This window comes from Hibiscus syriacus, unplaced genomic scaffold (assembly GCF_006381635.1).
Source record: "Hibiscus syriacus cultivar Baekdansim isolate YM2019G1 unplaced genomic scaffold, ASM638163v2 tig00110469_pilon, whole genome shotgun sequence".
Classification (NCBI taxonomy): Eukaryota; Viridiplantae; Streptophyta; class Magnoliopsida; order Malvales; family Malvaceae; genus Hibiscus; species Hibiscus syriacus.
In genome coordinates, this window is record NW_024062751.1 from 1,910,391 (window position 1) to 1,936,300 (window position 25,910).

The following is a 25,910-nucleotide window of genomic DNA, read 5'->3' on the forward strand; positions in this document are numbered from 1 at the left end:
TGATTTTCAATTGATTTTTTTTACACTATATTATTATATACATATATTTTTAGATATTTTATATATATATATATATATATATATATATATATATATATATATATATATATATACTTTTTTTTAAATATTTTACTTATAAGCGTATTATTATCATATATATATATATTGTAATTATCTTTATTTAGTTTTTTTTACTTTATCATTATATGTATATATGTATGTTTTAATAGTTTATTTATAAGCCAATTATCATTATATGTATACTTTTATATTTGATTTATATATTTATTTATTTTTGTTTTTAGTTTTTTTTATTTGTTTATATTATATTATATTTTCATGTTACTATCATTATTATTATGATTATTATTTTTCTATTTTACTCATTTATATATATATATATTTTTTTTAATATTTCATTTATTTATTTATTTTTCCTTTTATTTTTATTTATTTTTACTTATTTTTATTCTTCATTTTTTTTTCATTTATTCATTTTTCCCTCTAACACATCTTATGACTTTTTAAGGGTATTTTCGTCAATTAATCAGAGGTAAGTAATTCATGATCAAATTTTACCTTTTAATTTAAAATTACAATTTTCTTAATTAAGACAACTAGAAATTACGTAGTACCGAAAGGGCGGTTCAAGGGTGCTAATCCTTCATTGACCGTAACCGACTCCCGAGCCCAACATATTTCTGGTAAGACGCAGATCATGTAAGAAATAGGGTATCCGATCAACCCATTTTTTTTAAATAAATGATCGGTGACGACTCCAATCCATTTTCCTAAGTCGAAGCCTAATCTCGGGGCCCAACTGAAAGACGGTTGCGACGTAGGCTATCACTAAGTAATTATTGTTATATTTTATTTATGATAGTCACAGTTGTATTTTTTTAGTCTGTAACTGATAAAATATTTGTTAATACGACTTTCGATAAATGAAATATTCTGATTATTTAAAAAAAAATAGGCCCGAAAGGAAAATACAAATGAAAGAAAATATTTTAATTTTAAAAAGTGTATTTAAAAATTTTAATAACAATTACATGGGTGTAGACGTGTAGTAAAGAATTTATATAAGTTTTTATTAATAGTCGTTCAATACATTTATTTTTCAAATAATATTTTTTGATTATTTTATTTTATTTAATGTATTATTAAAAACAAAATATTCTTTTATGTGTAATATTGATTACAATTTCATAAAATATTTTTTAATATTTTCTTACTAAATCAGTATTTTATTAATATATAACACTAAATTAAAATTTTAATAATAATTAACTACTCATATTTAAAAAATCATTTGAATATACAAATATGTTAAAAGCAATAAATTAATTACTAAAATATTAAAAATGAGATAAATATCTAATTTTCAAAATACAATCATTATTAAATTTTGAGTGGGCGATTTTTAATAAAGATAGCGAATAGAAAACTATTAAATTCGGAGCATACTTATATGTTTTTTTAATTACTATTATTATTATTATTATGATAAATTACAAAATTAATAACTAAACTTTATTATCTCTTTCTTATTTCACTTACCATATTTAATTTTTTTTTTCAATTTTTTCAATTTTCAAAACGATGACGTTTTGATAAAAATTTTATTTTTTAACATCGTTTTAATAAAAAAAAATCAATGTATTAAACTTGGTAAGGAAATTGAAATTTTTTTTAAATTCAACGAAAAAATGAGAGTAAAATTTAAGGGAGAGTGTAAAGTCCAATAATAATAATAAGAAAACTTCTGAGCCGCGTCGTTTAAAAACATAGACGGGGTTTTGTAAGATGGTCTTGTTTGATAATAGCAAAAATACCGGGTTTTGATTTTCGGTCTAAACTTGTATTTCAAATCATTTTTTATCCACCAATTATATTAGACATCGAATAAACTTGGGCTCAATCAGAAACTCATCAACTGATACCTCAATCACAATGGTTCCATCGACCAACACAAAACTAACAATGAACTTTCAAATTAAGTTCTAGCAAATTCATAAACTCCGGATAAAATTTTAGAACATAAAGGACATAACTTTGAAGGGCTTCTCCAAGAAACTCTCATTGCAAACATCAATAATTGCTCATTCTGCAAGATGAAAAGGAAGATACATAAGAAAATATCGAATTTTCTGCAGGTTTTTTGCATGCAAAACATGGGCACTCCATCTTCTGCAAAAGCACAGAAAGTGTTGCGTGAAACATGTCCAGAATCTGGTATACTTACAGATCTTGTTGAATGCGACAATGTCACAACTCTGAACATACTCGTTAATCGGCTCAACAGTCAGTCGTTCCTCGATGAGAGTGTCAACGGACACCAAATCATCCACGATAGTCAACATAATTTGCAATTTCTTAATCCCATAACCAACAGGCACAAGCTTAGCTGCCACATGAAAAGAACTCGCTTGTTAGTTCAAATACACATGTAACCATTATTCAACTTGAACAATTAAGGACTGAAATTATATACTACAAAACCAAACCTGCCAAACTACTTACATGCTCCCCAAAGTAACCCTTCCATCTGAACACCTCTTACTGCTTCTTCAAGTTTCTTCATGTCAGTCTCATCGTCCCAGGGTTTAACATCCAACAATACTGAAGACTTGCCGGCTGTGAAAAAGGAATGAAATTCTATGTTATAACCATTGCATGGAACAAACAAAATTTACCAAGTATCACTCGATAATCATAACAAAATCAAGTTGAAGGCCTCACATTCTTTCTTCTTGCCAGATGCCTTCACAGAAGCAGCACGCTCTTCAGCTGCCTTCTTCTCCTCCTCAGTCTCTTCTCCAAACAAATCGACATCATCATCATCATCTTCCTCAGCAGCTGCAGCCTGCATGTGCATAATATGTTCTCGCAATTGGATGATCAGCAGACAATCAAATCACTTGATTTAGTAAATTTAAATATAAAAGCACAGATATTAACTTGCCTTTGAATCTGCAGCCGGAGGAGTTGCAACAGCCACAGCAGGAGCAAACCCCTCAACAGTCACACCAGACCCCTCTCCAGAAGCACCCCTAAATTAACAAATAACATTAATTTTTCATTAAACATTCAGATCCCGCATCAATATGCTCGTAGTCAAACATGAAAGTAAAAATAAAAGTAAATCTCTAGTAAACATCGAAATCCAACATAAAAGTTGTCGAAAAAACTTACGAGATCCTCAAAAGGGCATCGATGTGGTTAAACCATCGAGAAACATTCACATAGCTAGACGATGGAGCCCCTGAGAGAGCTGCGTAGACGGTAATATCATCCTTAGAAGCTTGATACCTGCAGAAAAAAATAACAAAAAACGTGAACCAAACAAGATGAAACCTATCAACCGTAGGTAGAACACTTAATTAAAAATTATTTTTGAAAAATTACCCTGAGATGTAGCTGCGAGAGAGGAGATAATCATCGAGCATCTTCAAGCCAGCAGCAGAACCGAGGTCGTTGAAAGTGACAGCCATTAGTTTGTTCCTGAAATTTAAATCAAGCCAAAGAAACATCAAATTATGAACTACTTCTACTGAAACTTAAGAAAAATCGAATGGGAGAAAATCATGTGTTGATGATGGATTCGGTATGAATAAATTGAGATCTAAATCTTACCAGCGATTAATAAGAGGAACAGCGGTGGTCTCTGCTTACTTGGCTTGTGAACTATAGTTTTGATAGGACTAGGGTTTTTGAGGCCGAGGTATTTATAGGTGAATTTGATCGGAATTAATTTTTTTAAATTCAATTATAAAATATGTAAATAAGTATTAATATGATTATTATTTGTAAACAATTTGATAAAAATATATAAAAATCAATTTTTAAATATATTTTCTAATATAATGATTAAAATGAAATATCAATATTTTTAATAATTTAAATTAACAACCAATTTAAATACAATTCAATTAAGACTCGCATAAAATTAAAAATATGAATTCATAAAACGTATTGAATTGCCTTAATAGTGAAAAAAATATTTTTTTTTAAGTACTCGTTGTTTCTAACCACATAAATATATCAATTTTTCTAAAAAAAATTACATTAATTATTTTTTTAGAACTAAGATTATATATACAGTGGTAGAATAATTTGTTAAGCATGGGGAATACGTGCTTGGAGTTGTGCCGCATGTTGCAAACTCCAAAGGATGTCTTCGAAAGATGGACTGGCTCCATAATTCTGGGTAAATGCACTTGCTTGTTAAGCAAGCCACTGCCGATATCGATTCTTCGGAACCGTCGACAAAATGACTGGGTTCATCATCCTTGCTCGCCCTTCCTTCTTGCTTAATGATGCCTGTTTCAAAGTCATTGCAGCTGTAATTTAATAAAATGGGTGACGTAAGTCGGATCATAAGAAGTTTGATTTCGATTTGACGATTCGTACCAGTTCAGCTCGTAGAGTGGCCCCTTTCTTGGCAGCTACGGAACGACCCAACATCATCTCCAGCAAGATGAGACCAAAGCTGTAAACATCATCCTCTGATCTTGTCGTTCGCCTGAGAATATTGTGAGTACAATTTGATTCGATCGCCTTGATGTTGAACAATAAACGATGAATTTATCGAATGAAATTAGTTCTTACCATGATTTCGGTTCCTCTGCTTTTGTCTGAAACACAAGAATGTGATTTTGCAGTCAATTGAAACAAAGGAATCAATAAATTAGGCTTGTGTAATGGAAGCGAGCCGAGTTTGACTCGAAGTTCAATCGCGTTTCAGTCGAATCAGACTTAATTAAGCTTGTTTAGTTTACCAACTAAAATGTAAGCTCAATTTTCATGATGCTCAAGCCGAGTTCAAACTAGTCTCACTCGATTCCTCGAAGTTGAGCTTGAAAGTACCCTGATCTGAGCATATTCCGAGTAATTTTCGAGCACATATATCTCGGTTATGCCCTGCACTTACCCCATAATTGCCGGTTTCTTCTGAGATAATTGAAAGGCCATAGTCACTCAACTTTGCCAACTGATGTTCATTGATCAAGATGTTATTTGCCTTCAACCTATTGTGGAAGAAACCGGGAATAACTCCAGTGTGCAAGAAATGCACGGCCTTGCAGACACCGATCAAAACCGCTAATCGTTCAGGCCAATCGAGAACCTCTCCGGGAAAATAATCGGAGAGACGAGATTGGAAACTCCCATTAGGAACATATTCAAACACAAGGAAGACTCTGTTTACAGTGCAATGATCATCTTGTTTAACTTCAATGCAGTACCCCAAAATGCAAACCAAATGAGGGTGTCGGATCTTTGCCAGCATTTCCAACCTGAGTTTCAGGTTTCGAATAGAGTATTTCTTCGAATGTCGGCAGGCATCTTATAGAAACTTGGATTCCGTTCTCTAATCTTCCTTTAAAAATCTGGGAAAGGGATTCAAGAGGAGATTCAGTGATGGAGACTAATGTAATGTACAGTTCATGAATCTAGATTTTACGTTTCCATATGAACCTTCACAGAGAAGCTGAGTTACCGAAGTTGTTCGTAGCTTCCTTTAACTCTTCCAACGCGAATGATCGACAAGTCGGTAGAATTTGTGCTCCCGGCTTTGCAGATTCAGGAACATATCTTGAAGAACAATCAAAGGGAAGAATATTCATCAATTTTTTGAAGTTTTTTCCATATATTTGAATGATCCAGTGAGTGTCATATGCTCATCATAATGCCGAGTAGAACATTTGTTTTGTTTCTGTATCAGGCCCCAAGTCGGACTACACGAGGCCCAGCTGCACCAGACACGTGAGCCCAAACACGTAGGGTTTCGAGAAACCCTAGCAAGCCTTCACTCCCAGCGCCGCAAGCTCCTTTGACCGAGGACTCCTCATCTCGTACGCCTCTTCACGCTGCCCGAGTTCCACGCCGGAGATCTCGGCACCCACAACACCAACAAAACGCACAATAGTATTAGTGTTCTACTCGGATTCAAACACTAAAAATAGGATATTTGGCACTATAAATAAATTGTAAGATCACACACGTTACAGGAGGACAAACGGAGAGTTACCATAAAGAAATACCACGAAAATATCAGCATATATGAGGGCATCCTGTCATTTTTGTAACAAGTTTCGAAGCAAATAAAGGTATATTTTTCTTTTTACCTTCGATTTGGTGTGTTATTGGCTTGCATGTTGGTGTAGCGCCGTTTATCCGTCGTTTTTATTCGAATTGAACCCCAAAAAATCATTTTAGCCGATGAACAGAGGGAGTTTTTCAAAACTTTGAAGCTAGATCTACTCCCCCGAAGCTCGTTATTTGTTGAAATTTTTTCGATTTTTGAAAAGTACGGGTAAAAGGCTTTTGAACTGTAAAAAAAAGTTTTGATTTTGCCGCCAATGAATGACGGTCGGAATCTGGGTTCATGCGAGAACCCAGCTGAGTTCATCTCCCCGATGAACAAACACGAGAGAGAAAAGAGGGATAGGGGGCGTGTTTTTGGTTTCAAAATGAAACAAATAAAGACTTCAAAAAAATTTAAGCTTTATATGGCCCATTAAGCCGACCCGCCAGACCTGTGACCCGATCCAGACGCCTCAAGACCCACGTGTTTTGCTTAATAAAAGGGTAAATTACGCTTTGGTCCCGCGTATTTCCCTCATATTTATTCTGCCCCCCTAAATCTGGGTTTTCCACGTTAATTTGCTTCCAATTTGGCCACCCGATTAATGTTCATTTCAATTTGGTCCTTTTATTATTTTACTCTATTTATTTCTTTTATTAATATCATTATCTTTCTTTTTATCCTACTTACTTATATATGTATATATTCTCTATTATTTTTGTTTATTTATGTACCTCTATTTTGTTTTTACATATTATTTATCTTTATTATTTTCTTATTTTTTAGATACCATATATTATATATATATTATTTTCTTTATTTTTTCTTTGTTTTATTCTTGTTTTATTTTAGTTTCATTTTTATTCTTATTCTTATTTTTATCTTCATTTTTATATTTATATTTTTTTCTTCTTTTTTTCCTTCTTTGTCATATTTTTACTTATGTTACCATTGTACATATTTTGCTTATTTTATTTCTACTCCATTATTTTTTTCTTCTTTTTTTTGTTTGGCTTATCATTCGCATATGTAAATACTTTTTCTCTTAATTTAGCTATGAACTTCACTATAAATCTAATGTCACTATCTTTTTAAGGGTTATCGTTCAAACCAGTTAGAGGTAAGTAATTTGGATCAACTTTTACCTTTTAATTTAAAGTTGTGATTTTCTTAATTGAAGACAACTGGAAATTACATAATATCGAAAGGGCAGTTCAAGGGTGCTAACCCTTCCTTGACTGTAACCGACTCCCGAATCCGACATATCACTGGTAAGACGCAGATCAGGTAAGAATTAAGGTATCTGGTCAACCAATTTATTTGTAAATAAATGATCGGTGGCAACTCCTAATCCATTTTCCTAAGTCGAAGCCCAATTCCAAGGCCCACCCAAAAGACGGCCACGACAGATATGAATGTGTCCGACATAAGTACTTTATGCCAAATAAAGAGTACTAAAACTAATTTTGATTGACTATTGAAATCCTACTTGCATTGGTCGGAATCTCAGGCGAGAACCCTACTGTTGAGTTGTCTGGTCCTGATTTCTGCAGCAAATGCTGCTCCGGTATCACTCAAGGACAGTATCTCCGACACATAACAAGAAAGCTGATAGCCAGAAGCACAAAGCCAACAGTAATTCCAACAATGAGACTCACCGTTACACCAATGCCTTTGCCACCACCATTGCTCTTATAAACATGAACTTCAAATTCTTTGCAATATGATCCTGGATGCTGATGATGTCCAACAATGGACAAACAATTTCCACTGAACTTAACAACTCTAGTTTCAAAGTTCAAACAAGAAGGCAAGCTCCCCGTTGGCCTATTGTTCGATATATCGAAGAACTCGAGGTTTCTCCCACAATTTAGATCGTCCAAAAGGGAGCCACTTAATGAATTCGATGCTAAATTCAAGTGACTGATGTTTGGTAATGAGAAAACTCCAGCATGAAGTTTACTTGTTAACATATTGAACGAGATATCAAGCAGTTTCAGATTTTTTAAGCTGCTAAGATCTGGCAATGGACCTTTCAATCTGTTGTTGTTCATGCTGAGAATTGTGAGATTTGGGAAAGAGTTTAACCAGCTTGGAACTGTGTCATTAAACATGTTCTCATCCAAAACAAAAGCTTAAAGCTTGGATAATGTGGAAATCTTGGGAGGGATTGAACCAAAGAGAAAAATTGAACTCAAATCGAGGTATTCAAGTGAGGACAACCTGTGGATTTTATCAGGGAGAGGACCCCAAATTCCCAAAGAGACTAAACTGAGAACCTTCAAGTTTGAGAGCCTTGAAGGAGTTGTGACAAAAGAATCCATTGAAAAGTTTCTGATAAAGTTCTGCTTGGTATTTTAAAACCGGCGAAGTCATCACTAACCTTAGTTGCAGGCTTATCTCCCATGATTTTGAGTATATTCTAGAAGTATCTTAGGTGCCAACTCAGCATAGCTAGTTGTTAGGCTTAACAGCTTCAGTTATTCTGTTACTATTGTTGTATAAATAACATACAATGCTTTGTAAATGCGAGATGAAAGATATAATTCAAGTTCTAGCAATTCTGTTATTTTCTTTACTTTCACAACATGGTATCTTTCGCCATTGATCTTGGAGGCTTCTTGTTTCCGTTGCTTCTCTTGTAGCTGCTGAAGAATCTTTTTCTTTCCTTCTTTCCTGGTTTGCACTCTTAATGGCTGTTGAGGATGTTGCACACAGCCTTGATCTTGGAGAACCATCGAGAAATAGTCGATTGTTTACAAACAAGAAGGTCAATATTGTGCTCGATGAAATGAACTTTTTGTTATGGAAACAACAAGTTCTTTTAACAGTAAGGAGTCACCGCTTGGAACGACTGCTCACTGGGGAACTTAAACCTCCACCAGCACAGATCCAATCTGGAGATGGCAGTCTTGGTGTCAATGAAGAGTACGAGGTCTTTGTGGTACAGGACAACTCCTTAGCCTCGTGGCTGCTCTCTACAATTAATGATCATATACTGCCTCAGTTTGTTGGTGCAGAAACAACTACGGATGTATGGTCTATTGTGCTCAAGTTCTTTTCCAATCGATCTACAACGACTATGATGAGCCTTCATTGCAAGCTAAGGTCGATTAAGAAAGGTGAGGAGAGTATGCGATCATATCTCACTCAAATAAAAGAAGTTTGTGATTCATTAGTTGCGTGTGGCAGTGCTGTTTTCGAGCTTGAACAAATAGCCACCATATTGAATGGCTTGCCGTTTGAGTTTCAACCATTTATGGCAATTATTACGGCCAGCAAAGAGGCGTTCTCTCTTGATGGAGTGAAGTCAGTGTTAGTTGATGTCGAGACACAACTTAAGAACTTTCAACTTCAAAATCAAGTCTCGATGAGTGCAAACGTTGTTCATATGAAAAACAACAGACAAGATCATGATCATTCTAGTCAGTATAATAAACCTCATAGTTCGAGTGGCAGGTCTGGTGCTCGATCAGGAGCCCGTGGTTGTGGGCGCTCTAGACTCCAATGTCAGTTATGTGGAAAGACTGACCACTCAGTAGATAGGTGCTGGCATCGCTTTGACCAAAATTTTCCTGGAGCATTGGCTCACAAAGATGAATCTACTGCTATGAATATTAATTCATGTGAGGTGGCCAATAGATGTCTCTCATGCAACAGCAACAATGTTCATGCGCAAGTTCATGTGGCCTCACCAACTTTAGATAGGTGGGTTGTAGACTCGAGAGCCACACATCATGTAACTCCTGAGGGTTCCAAGGTGGCAGATGGCTCAGATTATACTGGCCTAGGTAAGCTGGTTGTCGGTAATGGGCATGTGTTAGATATTTGCAAAGCTGGTACTGGCATACTCAATACTAAGAATCGAGCTTTGTTCCTTCATAATTTGCTTCATGTTCCATCTGTGACTAAAAACCTTATCTCTATCTCAAAGTTTGCTAGAGACAATGTTGTCTATTTTGAGTTTCACGCGAAAAGATGCTTGGTTAAAGATGAAGGGACTGGTGATGTTCTGCTATAAGAATAAGAGAATAGAGGACAATATCAGTTTGATGCTACAATAGGGGATTAGCAGAATAATGCGGATGGTAGTTTAGAAATAAATGTAATCAATAAAACTTCAGTTGGTATGACAGATGCTTTTAACCTATGGCACATGAGACTTGGGCATCCAGCTCATGCTTCACTTGTAAAGGCTTGTAAGAACATTGGCATTGTCTTTCCTGCTAATGCAAATACAATCAGTAATGATATGTGTGTTGCATGTAAAATGGGAAAGAGCCATAAGATCCCTTTCAATGAATCCTCTACAGTTTATACCAGCCATTTCTAACTCGTTTTTCAGACTTATGGGGTCCTTCTCACATTGTTTCAAACAATTTTTATTATTATGTGTCATTTGTCGATGCCTACACAAGGCATTGTTGGGTGTACTTATTAAAGACAAAGAGTCAGGCCTTACAAGCTTATCAATCATTTCATGAGCTAGTCAAGACTCAATTTAGTGCAGTAATTAAGGAAGTACAAACAGACTGGGGGTGAGTCTCGTTCCATATCTCCCTTGTTAACAAAGCTAGGTGTGCCTCATCGGCTGTCTTGCCCGCATACATCCGAGCAGAACGGAGTAGTTGAGAGGAAATATCGTCATATTATTGAATCAGCACTTGTCTTAATGGCTCAAGCATCCTTACCTTTTAGATTCTGGTCATATGCAGTAAGCACTGCAGTTCATCTAATCAATCGGCTTCCCACACGTGTTTTGCAAGGAAATTCACCCTTCGAGATGTTATATGATAGGTTACGAGACTATCAATTCTTGAAAGTATTCGGGTGTAGGTGTTTTCCCTATCTTCGCCCATATCAAAACCATAAACTCAGCTATCGGTCACAACCGTGCACATTTCTTGGGTATAGTTCACAACACAAGGGATATCAATGCATGGCAGCTGATGGAATAATTTTTATATCGAGGCATGTTATTTTTGATGAACGTTGTTTTTCCTTTGCAGGTAAGGAAGCTGCTATTATTAAAAATGATGGTCGAAACGCTGCAAAGTTATCCATGCAGCTGCATGTGGTTGATGGTGCAGGGAAAGTATGCATGAAAGTGGGAGTGCCGCACGAAAATCAAGAAGAATCAGCTGTTGTGCACGTGGAACCTGCCATTATGTCTCAACATAGGGAACAATAAATGTCAAGTTCCAGTTGTTTTTCCAGTCCTCTTACGAGCTCAACTAGGGGGAGTATAGAGCACTTGGAGCACTCGAATGCAGCTCACTCGAATGCAGCTAAGGAATATACTATAAATCAACAATCTGATGGTACTAGCTTGACTCAAAGTGAGTCATAGGAAGTGATGCATAATGTTTGTGATGAAGAGCAGTCAGTGGTTGCTCCTATTGCTGGTCATCCAATGATGACCAAGAGCGAGTATGGAATATTCAAGCCAAAGCTTTATTACATGGTTCATGCAAAAGTAGAAAAGGAGACATGTTCGATATATGAGGCTCTACAATCACCTCAGTGGAAGCTAGCAGTTAATGAAGAGTATGAGGCATTAGAAAGAAATAATACGTGGTCCCTTGTCAGCTTACCTAAAGGACGTTCATTAGTAGGTTGCAAGTGGATTTTTCAAATTAAAAGGAATGCGGATGGGTCTGTGCAACGGTATAAGGCCAGGTTGGTGGCCAAGGGGTTTACACAAATACCTGGACAAGATTTTCAAGAAACGTTCAGTCTAGTAGTTAAATCCTCCACCATCAATGTCATACTTGCATTAGTTGTTCAGAATAAGTGGGAGCTGAGACAAGTAGATGTGAATAACGCTTTTTTAAATGGAGATCTTCAGTAGGATGTTTTCATGCAACAACCTCAGGGCTTTGAAAAAGAAGCACCATATGGCTCTCGGTTAGTTTGCAAGTTACATAAGGCGTTGTATGGCCTTAGACAAGCCCCACGAAATTGGTTTGCTAAGTTGAGAAATTATGTGATCAACATTGGTTTTAAAAGTACACAGGCGGACATCTCACTCTTTATCAAGGAAGAAGAATGACGAGTGTTGTATGTGCTGGTTTATGTCGATGACATAATCATCACAGGCTGTTCGAATGATGAGATTGAGGAAGTAGTTGGCTTGCTAAGCAAGAAATTTTACTTAAAAGATCTTGGTCAATTGAGTTTTTTTCTTGGCATCGAGGTTAAGCGTGTAGGAGATGCTATCTTTCTTAGTCAACATAATTACATCATGGAGTTGTTAACCAAGGAACGAATGGACACGGCTGCCCCAACGCCTATGATTTCTTCTCTTAAGCTCTTCAAAGAGTCAGGTGAGGAGTTGAATAATGCAAAAGAGTATCGAAGTCTAGTAAGGTCGCTTTTGTATGCTTGTCATACAAGGCCAAATATTGAGTTTAGTGTAAATAAGTTAGCTCAATTCATGCATGCACCACGAGAACAACACTTTGCTGTAGTAAAATGGGTGCTACGCTATCTTTGAGGGACTCTTGACTATGGACTGGTGTTTTCCCCGAGTGATGAACCATTTCAACTCACAGCATTTGCAGATGCTGATTAGGGATGCAGTATAGTTGATAGACGCTCAATATCTGGGTGTTGCGTGTATCTAGGAGGAAACTTGGTTATGTGGAGCTCAAGAAAAAAGAAGATTGTTTCTAGATCCATTACTAAAGCCGAGTATCGAAGTTTAGCGGATGTTATGTCAGATGTAGTCTGGCTGGATGCATTAATAACAGATATGAGAGCACGAGTGCAGGCTTCGCCAGTCATTTGGTGCGATAATTCGAGTGCAATCGCAATGAGTGAAAATCCTGTGTATCATTCGAAGACTAATCATATTGAACTTGATGTGCATTTTGTTAGAGAAAAAGTTGCAGCAGGCAAGTTGAGAGTTAATTATGTGCCCACTGAACATCAGGTGACTGATGGCTTGACTAAAGCTCTAACAAAAGAACGTTTTGATGGTTTTCGACAAAAGCTAGGAGTATTGTCATTTAAAGAACTAAAGCAGCTGGGAGAATGTTGAGTATGCAACTTGGAGAGTTAAAGTAGTAGGGAGGATGTTGAGTATATTCTAGAAGTATCTTAGATGCCAACTCAGCATAGCTGGTTGTTAGGCTTAACAGCTTCAGTTATTCTGTTACTATTGTTGTATAAATAACATACAATGCTTTGTAAATGTGAGATGAAAGACACAATTCAAGTTCCAGCAATTCTGTTATTTTCTTTACTTTCACAACAGAAAAGTTTCTGATAAAGTTCTGTTTGGTATTGGAAAACCGGCGAAGTCATCACTAACCTTAGTTGCAGGCTTATCTCCCATGATTTTGAGCTCGTTGACCGAGTTGAACTCACACGAGATGTTCAGATTTGCAGAGGGTGATGAAGAACATAAGTCCGTTTTTCTATCGTACCATGTCTCGAGTTGCTTCGGGTACTCCAAATGCTCCTTTAGCTGGAGGAGGACTTGGCTTTGAGATGTTTGCAATTGAGAGTTGCATGAGAGAAACAAACTCCATGAAAGACAATAAAAACTCCATGGAAAAAGCTACAAACTTTCCCGGTTTTTTCATAGAAAATAGCTAGATGGGAACCTGTTGCAGAGAATGATTTGAACCTGAAGACCACCGACAAGGTAATGATGGGGTTGAAATAACTTATATTCACTCTCTTATTTGTTGTTTCCTTTGAAATGAACACCAACCACTTGATAATGGATTTTTCTTCTTCTTTTTAGTTCTGGGGTTGTAAATCTAAGGTGGGGTAGCCAGTTCAATGCATTTACTACTTCCACATGGAGCTTCTTTTGGAGATTTTCAAGCTATTTCCAGTAGTAATGGAATCGGATTCTATTTGGATCCATGTTAAAAAAAACACATACTGATTTTCCAATGGTGAAAAAGCGTGAGTTTTTTTAGCTTTACTAGGATTTGCTAGAGGGAAAATAAAGGTGAAATTGCCCAGGAAATTGGGTTGATTGGCTTATCTGGTCAGAGTTTCAGACCACCAAACATGGCAATAGGTTGACATCATGGGTAGCCGTCAGACATTGATATTAAAAACAACCGACTGGTCTTATTTTCCAAGGGTAAATGGCAGACAAGGTCACTTAACTATGAGTTTGATAGTAAATACATCACTATTTTAGGAAAAAAAGTTATAAAGAAGTAAAACAATTAAAACATTATTACAAACATGTCAATGTGTCATTAAATATTAGATGAAATAATGTCATTACCTAGTATAATAATAATTTGAGTCTTTAAAATGTAGAATTTAGTCCTAATTTAAAATAATTCAATTAATTTAACCTTTTATATTTAAAAATTTTATCATTTTATTATTTATTCTTCTCCTAAACTGTCTTTTTTCTTATCCAAAAATAATATATTAATTTCATGTTACTTTCTTGGTATAATAACAATTTAACAATAATATTTTATTGTTTATGGTAGAATATAATATATTAATGATTTTTTTTAAAGATGAAGAAGTGTTAAATTTATTGAATTATTACAAATTAGAATAAAGTTAATATAATGTACAAGTTTTGGGGACTAAATATTATTATACCACGGTACATTCTTTTTTAATTTAATGACCGAGTAACCTATTTATAACAACATTTTAATTGAGTGACTTATTTATAATATTTTAACTGAGTGATATATTTATAATTTTTTTAATTAGAATCGAAATTATAACCCCCAAAGAAAGGTACAGCTGCAAATTTAACAATGAATCTCCTTGGGACTTGCTATTGCACAGATTATCTACGACGGGAAATTATTTACTCTGAATAATTTTAATCATTTGAAATAAGAGAGATCATCGGTGAAATTTTAGCGTACATTTTATCATCAGTGAAATGACCATCCAGCTCAGTTGGTAGAGCACAAGGTTCTTAACTTTGAGGTCGTGAGATTGAGTCCCACGGAGGGCATTTCATAATTCGGAGGTCTCTTACGGAAGCTGCTCTCAACCTGGTGTTGGGGTAACCTACTATCTTACCTCCCCCTTATCCCATATATATGGGAAAAAGGGACAGTCATTTATTTTATCAAATATGTTTAAAGGTTTTTATATTATTTTAAAATTTAATTTTTACATGTTTTTATTAAATTGGGTTTTCATACCTATTGATTAAAAAAATCTCTTGAATTCTGTTTAATTATACTATTAATTGTTGACATGTTCTTTTTCTAAACAATCCGAGTTCAAACAACATTATATTCACAATGTGTATAAGTTTATTCAAATAAAAATTTCATAATGACATTATACAAGAAAATAATATCATTTGTAGGAAAACAATCATGTGATGATTGATGAGGGTGATTAGTAATGATTAAAAAAAATCATGATGGCCACATATGTCTTAATAATATAATATTTTTGTATGTTATGAAAACAAATAAACTATATAGCCAAAGTTAAATGTAGATATGTCACTGAGGATGACCCTGGCAAAGATAAAATACGAGTGATGTTGACGAAGGATTTTAATGTTTTTTACTTTAAATCCTCGTGATAAAAGTATTATAAAATAAATCTTATCATAAAAATATTAATAAAATAAAGCATATCATGACATATTTTATGATTTAATAGTAATTTTCTAAAACAAATCATTTAATTAAGAGTCATATTAGTGTCTCTTAGAAGAAGAAAAAAACCTACTTTTCTCTCATTTATGTACTGTTCATCTATTTTCCTTTTTATCTTTGTTGATCGGCGATACCAACTTTAATGTTGGTTAACGACCATAGATATTCTTTATTGTCTTTTTCTTATCTATATCATATCTTTATTTTCTTTATTAGTATCTAAATTTTTTATATTTTCAAAACAACATATAATGTTTAGTTTTTGTTTCATTTTAGTACCGCACTGTTAAAAATTTAACGCGTTTATTACCTAAACTATCAATTTTGATCCATTTTAGTACCTAGATTTTCAATTTTTTTCAAAACTTATTGTTAAATTTTAAACAGTGTACTAGAGTGAAACAAAAATTAAACTTTGGGTATGGTTTTGAAAAAAAATGAAAATTTAGATACTAAAATAGACCAAAATTGATTGTTTAGGTACTAAATGCGTAATTCACCCTTATTTTTAAAGGGTAATAGTTGGAATAATTAACCTGAAATTTATCATATTGGTGTTCAAACCTCGTTTTACTTTTGAATTAGTAAGTCTCACCAAATTTTGTGTAATTACACACTCCCAACCAAACATGTATAAAAAGTTTTTCAAATTGTATACGATAATAATTATAAAGTAGTATATATTTAAAATTATTTTTAATCACTGACAATGAATACACACATATACAGTTGTTTGTAGAGGTGTTCAAATTTGGGTATATGGGTTTTCGAGTATCCGAAGTTCCGAGTAGTTGATTGGTCGGCCCGTGTACCGATCCGGATGTTGCGGGTACCTGTAATTCGGGTAATTAGGTACCCATTTTATCAGTTTCAAAATATTAATTTAAAAAATGCACGAATTTAAACGTTCAAATTACATACTCTAATATCCAAACATAAAATTTAAAAGTGTTTTTTAAATTTTGTTAGTTTATTTTAATATATAAAATTATTAATAATTAAATATGTAATATTGTTATATATATAAATAAATAAATGTAACCAGGTACTCAAAAGTTTTTGCTACCCGAAAAACTTTAATTTTGTGACCAGGGCTCAATCCAGGAAATGTCAGAAATGTCAGGTTGGGTACCCGACTTGGAACTTGAAATATTTTTAAAAAATACCCGGATTTTTATATCGGATTACCGAGCCAAGTATTTTTTTATACCCCTAGCTGCTTGAACCAGGTCTAGGTAATGTAAGAAAAGAGTTGGTTCTTTGGATGGGTTACCCAATTCCAAAGTTAGTTTAACATAAGACAAATAAGTGAAAAGGCACGTAAGGATAATCTAGAAGAATTGATTTCACTTTCATCTTAACCACATTAGCTCAAGTGGAGGAAAGTCTAGATTACTTTATTTTGTGTTGCTTGGAATTAAAGGGCAGTCTATTATACGGTTAACAAAAACAGATGTATTTCCTAATTTTCCATCACACTTCTCTTTGGCAAGGGTTGTTTATTATACCAAATTTTGGGCCTCGACCAGGTGATGGCCTTTGCATATCTTTGAAAAACTAGACATATGCATGTGATAAACGTTCTCATTGGTAACTGAGTTTTCTAATTCGAGTTAATAAGGTGCTAAGTATATTATTAAAACTTAACTAAAAAATATCGACTATTAGTAATCTAGTAGGACGAGGTGATAGATTTTTAAATAATATTCAGGAATAATAATTAGGACGTTGTGGATGAAATAACAAAAAAGAGTAATGTCGGAATCGTCTTTCGGATGGGCCCGAAATTGGGCTTCGACGTGAATGAATTGGGTTAGAGTCGTCACCGACCATTTTAAAACGAATTTAGGTGGGTCAGACACCATCTTATCTGATATGCGTTTTACTGGAAACGTGTCGGGTACGGGAGTCGGTTACGGTCAAGGAAGGATTAGCACCCTCGAACCGCCCTTTCGGTACCAATTAATTTATCGGTTGTCTTTAATTGCGAAAATTGAAATTGAAATTAAAAAATTAAAAACCCGATGCAAATTGTTTACCTTTAATTGATGTGAACGAAGTCCCTTAAAAAAAGAAATGTTAGATATATAAAAACAAAACTAAAATAAATAAATAAATAAATAAATAAATGGACAAAAGCAAAAAGGAAAAAGGAAAAAATAATAGAATATTAAATTTAAGGGAAATGGGAAAAAATAAAAATAAAAGTGATAATAAAAATAAATAAAACATATACTAATAAAAAATGATAAAATCAATGAAAAAATACGAATATATATATATATATATATATATATGCATATATAAATACTAGTGTTAAATTAAATGAAACAAAAAGAGAAAAGAACACATACATATATATATATATATATCTGATAATAAAAAAAATGTAATACTTAAATAAATAAAATAAAAGAGAGGAAAAAAAATTAAACCATAAATTAAACGTGAGGGACTGAATTGAAATAAAATCAGCTTTGAAGATCAATCCAAGAAGAATTCAAAGTTAATTTAAATCAAACGGACCAAGATGAAATAATTACAAAATAGAGTTCCAAACTGCAATTCCCCAAAGTTTTAAAAACGTGGGCGTATAGAGGGCTAAACGACGACGTTTCCCTTTTGTTATTTAAGTCCAAAGCCATGCTTTTCTCATCCCACCTTCCCTCATTTGCACATAACCCTTCTCTCACTAAAAGGAGAGAACGAACGTTCTCTCTGGCCTCTCTCTACAACCCTTACCGGAGGGACGCCGACCGCCCAGCCGGTCGTCGCCGTCGGCGATCGGAAAAATTATCGAAAACCTCAAAACACTCATCTCAACGTCCTCAACCCAAATCCGAAATCCAAACACCCAAAAGATCCCCTCTCCGGCGTAGATCTACAGAAAAGACTTCAGTTTTTTACCCTTTTTTATGAGACCGTTCCACTTCTGGCGTCCTTACTGCTTTGGTGGTCTTTTTTGTTGCTTTGTGTCGGTTTTGTTGTGTGTATGAGTTGGGATTGGTTGGTTTTGTGTTTGGTTGCTCTATTGTATTTTTTGGGGTTAGATAATGCTAAAGTTGTTGGCTCACTGTTGTGGTATTTTTGTTGGTCGTGGCTTTGGATCGTGGTTCTAGTACTATGTTTATTGTTTCGTGTTGATACGATGGTATTTTGTTTTTGGTTACTCGGTTTACTGTGGTTCCGTTCGGTTCTGTATGGTCATCCTTTTTGGCAGTGTTCTGGTTGGTATTTATAGGCCTTCACCGGCCGTTGTGATCCATAAAAAGGGGCGCTCGTGACCGGTCACCCCGGGATGGGTCAGTCCCGGGGATCTCGGCCGTCGTTGGCACTGTTGCTCGTCTGTTCCACGTGGCTCTTGGTTGCTCGGGTCGTGCGGCGCCTTGGTTGAAACTGGATATGAAACCTAACATGCTGTTGGGCTGGTTCAGGCCCAGTCTTCGTTTTTGGACCCCGTTTGGACCCTGACAAAAATAAAATAAATGGAACTAATTTAAATTAAATTTATAAAATGAAATAAAATAAAATAAAATAAATGTTAATAATAAAATAGATTATATAATATATATGTTTCAAAAAAAATATTTTTTAAAATATATATTATATTTAAAAACGTTTTCAAAACTATATATTATATAGTTTTCAAAAATGATTTTAAAAATATTATAGCTTTTCAATTTTTTTTAAAAAACTATATATTATATCAATTTTCCAAAAATGTTTTTTGTTAAAACTATATATTATATTTTCAAAATGATTTCAAAACTATATACTATATAATTTTCAAAATGTTTTAAAACTTATATATTGTATATAAGTTTTCAAAAATGTTTTAAAAACTATATAATATATATTTCCAAAATATATTTTTTGAAAACTATATACTATATTTTTCAAAAATATTTTCAAAAATTATACTATATTACTATAACAAAAATAAATAAATAAAAAGCCCGAATTCGGACGAAAATGATTGTCTACAGCTGCCCCTCTTTGTCCTTTTTTTCTTGGAACGAAAAATAGGAAAAAGATAAAAAGACAAAATTTTCGTCTGGTGGAGTTGAAGATTGAATAGAATGACTCCCTGTTGAATGGGGTTGCGGATGACTCATTCGTCGCGAAGTCGAGTCCATCCTAAATTGACATGGTATTGAAGCCATAGTTCGGAATTTGAAACCGGAATGTGGCCTCTCGTTGCCAAACTGTAGTCCACTTCGGTCTTCTTCTCGATTTAAAGACCTTGGTTCAAAAATTTGACTGGAAAATAATTCTTTGACTCCATCATGTGGTTGATAGGCCCTTGAACTCGAAAGTATTCATTGAAAAATAGCTTTTCTTGACTTAAGCTATACTGCCGGGAAACGGTTTTTTGTCACTAAGGCACGGTTAACCCATGTCTTCTTCTCGACCTGAAAACCTTGATTGCAACCGGACAGTAGTGTGATGTGTCATCGAGCTGAATGGAGTCGAACTCGACAAATTTATTGGCAGATAGCTCTTCTTGTCTTGAGCTATGCTGTAAATTTGATTTGCCTTTGAGTTGAGTGTAATCGAACTCAAAGGTCCTCGGTTGGCAAATAGCTCTTCTCGACTTAAGCTATGCTGCAGATGATGTGCCTTGGAGCTGAGCGTGGTTGAACTCGAAGGTCTTTGGTTAGCAGATAACCCTTTCTGGACTTAAGTTATGCTGCAAATGATATGCCTTGGAGCTGAGCGTAGTCGAACTGGAAGGTCTTTGGTTGGCAGATAGCCCTTCTCGACTTAAGCTATGCTGCAAATGATGTGCCGTTGAGCTGAGCGTAGTCAAACTCAAAGGTCTTTGGTGACAGATAACCCTTCTAGCCTTGAGTTATGTTGTAAATGATATTCCCTCGAAGCTGAGTGTAATCGAAATCGGGGGTCTTTGGCAGATAGCCCTTCTCGACTTAAGCTATGCTGCAAATGATGTGCCGTTGAGCTAAGCGTAGTCGAACTCAAAGGTCTTTTGTTGGCAGACAACCCTTCTAGACTTAAGTTGTGTTGCAAATGATATGCCTTAGAGCTGAGCGTAGTCGAACTCGAAGGTCTTTGGTGACAGATAGCCCTTCTCGACTTAAGTTATGCTGCAAATGATGTGCCTTGAAGCTGAGCGTAGTCGAACTCGAAGGTCTTTGGTTGGCAGATAACTCTTCTAGCCTTGAGTTATGCTGCAAATGATGTACCCTCGATGCTGAGTGTAATCGAACTCGAGTGTCTTTGGCAGATAGCCCTTCTCGACTTAAGCTATGCTGCAAATGATGTGCCTTGGAGCTGAGCGTAGTCGAACGCGAAGGTCTTTGTTGACAGATAACCCTTCTTGACTTAAGTTATGCTGCAAATGATATGCCTTGGAGCTGAGCGTAGTCGAACTCGAATGTCATTGGTGACAGATAACCCTTTTAGCCTTGAGTTATGCTGTAAATGATGTGCCTTGGAGCTGAGCGTAGTCGAACTCGAAGGTATTTGGCAGATAGTCCTTCTCGACTTAAGCTATGCTGCAAATGATATGTCTTGGAGCTGAGCGTAGTCGAACTCAAAGGTCTTTGGTTGGCATATAACCCTTGTCGACTTAAGTTATGCTGCAAATGATGTGCCCTCGGAGCTAAGTGTAATCGAACTCGAGGGTCTTTGGCAGATAGCCCTTCTCGACTTAAGCTATGCTGCAAATGATGTGCCTCGGAGCTGAGCGTAGTCGAACTCGAAGGTATTTGGTTGGCAAATAACCCTTCTTGTCTTGAGCTATATTGCAAATGTTGTCTTAAAAAATGGCTTCTCTTCACAGGTCTAAGCCGGTTGTAGTTCTTCAGGTGGTTCCTCTGAACGAGTCTGAACCAAATGAGACGATCTTTGAATGACTCCCCTTTTATGGGAAAGCCCACTGATGAATTCTGTCAGTCGGATATCTTCCGTCGTGGAATTGGAATCTGGCTCGAAGACGTTAACTTGAAATATGTTGTTCGTTGTTGAGTTGAGCCGAACTGGATTTGTTCTAAACTTGTTCTCGAACTCATCTGAAGTTGACTTTAAGATCTGTAGATATGTCCAGTCAGTCACCACTGAGTTAAGCAACCACCATCGTTCTTTAAAGGCGCTTGTGAATCGAGTATCCCTCATCCTGAAGTCGAAACTTGACTCTACAAGCTGCAAAAAATCATATATGCTAAAATGATGAATGTAATGCACCTAAGTATGTCTAAGATGCATGCAACAATGAATTATGTCTTCTCTCTTGGATGGAGTCCCACCAATCTGGTCCATGGAATCAATCGTACCCCATCCCTTTTCAAGCTTAGGCTTTACAAACCTTTCATATCTGAGACTACTCTGTTTGAAAATATTTTTTTTTCTCTTTTTCTTGTTTTAGGAGAAAAAAATGATGTAAAATATTGTTCTCCATTGAATCAAATTGTAAACGTGAGTTCAAAGAATATCAAAAAAATCAAGAGCTCTTTTAATGCTTTCAGAGTTACAGCTCTTTAACAAATGTTCAAATGGATGAGTTGTCTTTAGGTTGACTTAAGGTTTCAGCCATAAAAGGGTCATTTTTGGGTTATTGCAACAGGCTTTTCTTTGGTTTGGCATTTTAATCGGATGCAGATAAAATGACGCAACTAGCCTGATCAATTACTAGACCTTCTATTTTGGTCCTCTGAAATCTTCCATTTGTTCAAGCTTTGTAGGCTCCTCTAACAAAGGCAGTGCAAAAAATATCGGTCTAAAAATGAAATTCTTGAGTGCTCGTATGTAGTTGACTATAACATGTGTTCCTTAACTCCCTTAGTCCATCATTACCAAAAATTTCTTGCTTAGATAAATTTGATTTAATTTACCATTGTCTGGCTAGCTAAATCCATAAAGCCGGGGCGTTTAACCAATTGCTTTAGAGGGACAACTTAATATTATAATCATTTTTATCAAGTTAACTGAAGGGTTCATCTCATCATAGAGTCTTCGGCCTGACAAGAGCAGTGGAGCAAACACCGAATTACCAAGTGTCCGAACAATGTCATGGTTTGAACGTGATCTACTCATAAGGCCAAGGCTTTCAAGTTTCCTCTATAACCAATTGCCTTAGTGGAATAGCTCAGCTTTACGGGTTTAATTTCTTAAGATTGTCAAGAAGAACATGTTATAACCTAGGTGTATATTGAAATTCAAAAATTTCATCTTAGCGTTCAATTTTCAAGCAACTGACTTAAACTGAATTCACCTACTCGACTCTTTCATTTGTAAAGATCATCATCGTCATTGAACATCGTAAATAAAAAGCATAGTAATTGCAAATGATGCCCCATGTTGTTCGCACCTTATGAAAGGAAAAGGTTGTATTGGTTAATTGTAAGAGCAGGGTATGGTGTTTGAGGGTATATTCTGGGTAAGGTCAAGGTCTTTATTTTAAAACATGTTACTTTTGTCAAAGATCCGTAACTTTGAACCATTCACAGAGTTTCTTAATTTAAATGATATTCAAAGAATTGCAAGTTTGCAAATGTGATTTATTACTCGTCATCATTAAAGTAACATAAATTTATTCAAATGTTCTTACAAAAACTTGAAAAGGTGGAAAAAAACAAGTTCAAACAGAATGCCTCAAATGATAAAACGATCTTCCTTACTTGGATGCCCCTAAGTTGTTGAAGTCGATACAGTTCTGGTTACGCATATTATGTACGACTCTTTTGAATGCGTAACAGTTCTCAATTGTGTGCCCTGGGACACCGCCGTGATATTCACAATGTACATTCTCATCATACTAATTGGGGTATGTGGGCTTCATGGGTTCCACCGGATATGGTGACACTACATGAGTATCAAGAAGTTGCTGGTAAAGCTCCTTATAAGTCATGGGATTAGGGTCAAAATGCTCACTTTCCTTACAGGGTTCTCTGAAATCTTGTTTAGAAGAACCTGATGGTACAGCTGCAGTTGATTTTGGGCCGGAGATTGTAACACTTTTATTGACGTGTTTGATGTTGTCAATTTCTCAATCCTTCTCCCTCGTAAGAGGTTTCTTATTGGCTTCCCCATCCTTAGTCTTGCCTTGCTTTATGGCCGACTCGATTATTTCTCTGGCCATAACCAAGTCTGAAAAGCTCCCTGACGTGGTCGCAACTAGGTGTCCGAAGTATGGAGCCTTCAGGGTCTGTACGAAAAGCTTCCAGATTTCTTTTTCATCTAAAGGTGGATGGACTTGCATAGCCAAGTCCCTCCATTTTTGTGCGTATTGCCTGAAACTCTCGTTATGCTTCTTTTTCATGCTTTGTAGCATAACTCGATCTGGTCTTATGTCATTGATATGCTTGTATTGTTCCAGAAATGACTTGGCCAGGTCCTTCCAGGTCTTGAAATTTGATCGGATTAACTGGTTGTACCAACGAATGGTTGAGCCCGACAGACTCTCCTGGAAGCAGTGGATCAGGAGTTGGTCGTTTCCTCCATATCTTGTCATCTTTCGGCAGAACATGGTGATGTGGGAGGATGAACAACTGTTCCCGTCAAACTTTTCGAATTCCGGGGACTTAAATTTCGGGGGAAGAACTAAGTCCGGGACTAGACTGAGCTCTGCGACATCGATTTCATGGTAGTCATGGTCTCCTTTGACTACCTTCATTTGGTCCTCCAATTGTTTGATTTTTTCCTCCATCTTATTCACTTTGTCCTCTTCGTCCAAATCTGGTACATGGTAATAACCCGAATTGTTTTTAGGGTTAAATACAGAGGACGAGGGCTTCGCTTTTGCAGCAGATGAGTCCCCTCGAAGTTCTGGTAAGATTTCAGGTGAGATAACCACTTGCGGGGTAGGTTGTATAGTTACCCCTTCCGGTGAACCTGCCCCAGGCGCACTGGTCTGTTGTAGGCCAACTAACTTGACAACGATCTGATCAACCAAGGACTCTTGGTTCTTTGTGATTGTTTCCAAAGTATTTCGACTGCTCTGGTTTATCTTATCTTCTAGCTCTTTCTGTAGTTTTCAACATATTCTCCTCGATTTGTGTAATTCTGGCTTTCATCCTCTTCTTCTTCAAACGAGTGTTATGCGGATGGGGTGTGTCCAACGCTTGAGGCGGTGTATCCAGTATTTGCTCCTTTTGATGAGATATGTATATGTTAGTTAATGTGAATGCAAAGAAAATAACAAAATGTAAAATGTCTAAATGCATGATGCACGATGCATGAAATGTCCGAGGCATTGATCCAAAAAATGTGCCTGTTATTCTGAATAACCCTTATTGGTGACAAAAGTGTTACGTCTGAAGAGACAGAAAACTTTTTGATGGTATAGATCCCGCACAGCTTCTGACAGGTTGATTCGTCTTCCGCCTTTTTCCCCGTTGAATATCCTGTCGAACCATTATGGTTCCTTTGGCTAAACTTTTGCAAGTGACGAGTTTCTTGTCCCAAAAAAGGTCTCGAAAGACTGTATCTCCGGCTTTCACTCAAACGAAAGTGCCATCGGAGCCCTCCATCTGAAGTTTATCGACTTGTTTCTATAATTTACCAATAATGGTCTCCAGCTTAGCTAGGGTTTCGCCATCTTGTTCTCGCAGTTTTCGAAAGTACTCTCCGGGTCAGTAATATTTTCCTCGTCTTGCCCCTACAACCTTTGCCTCTGAGCTTTTTATCTCTTTATTTTATAACCCCTTTGTCCATTAATGCAGATTATTCATGTTTAACAAACATATTTTTTTGTGGATCAACACATCGTTTTAAATGATGCAAACGATGAAAACAAAAATAAAAGAGAACAAAAAATAAAAGGGTTAGTGAGGTAAATCAAAACAATAAAAAAATCCTACCCCACATGCTTATTGTTCCTACCCAGACATGATCTCTATCCCGCATGCTAATTTCAAACAAATCCTAAACCGTATATTTGTCTAGTTCGCATGCTTTGACTAGAAAATAAAGCAGAAAACAAAACAGCGTAGGGTTTAGAATGAGGTTTTGGGGTGGGCTCTAATTTCCTGTATTCTCCCGGTTTAGGTTTTAAAAAGGTACTCGAGTTCTCCTTACCGGTGCCCCCTTGGGCTTGCCAGACACTTAGTCCTAAGCCCATTACAAGCTTGTGTGGACTAAGTTAAACTCGAGAGGACACATTCCCTTGTGCCCATACAGAGAATAAATTCACACGAATGCATAAGGTATATGAATCCCGAAGGTTACTTGCTAGGCCCGCA

At 35.7% G+C, this 25,910-nt stretch overlaps 1 protein-coding gene and 1 pseudogene across 2 annotated transcripts; both read right to left on the minus strand.

The window, feature by feature from the left end:
- Positions 1-1,913: 1,913 nt before the first annotated feature.
- Positions 1,914-5,838, minus strand: LOC120127627 (elongation factor 1-delta-like). Of its 2 annotated transcripts, none has more exons than XM_039145486.1 (8): positions 5,834-5,838; positions 3,409-3,508; positions 3,196-3,312; positions 2,966-3,053; positions 2,743-2,866; positions 2,524-2,637; positions 2,246-2,407; positions 1,914-2,107 (listed from the first exon to the last, which is right to left on the minus strand). In XM_039145486.1, coding segments are annotated over exons 2-8 (693 nt in total). In that variant the 5' UTR covers positions 3,495-3,508; positions 5,834-5,838; the 3' UTR covers positions 1,914-2,105. The 2 variants fall into 2 exon arrangements, with proteins under 2 accessions (XP_039001417.1, XP_039001416.1); XM_039145485.1 differs by lacking the exon at positions 5,834-5,838 and adding an exon at positions 3,637-3,697 and having other exon boundaries at positions 3,409-3,504.
- On the minus strand, positions 4,120-18,529 carry LOC120127559 (annotated as a pseudogene).
- Between the last annotated feature and the right edge of the window lie 7,381 nt (positions 18,530-25,910).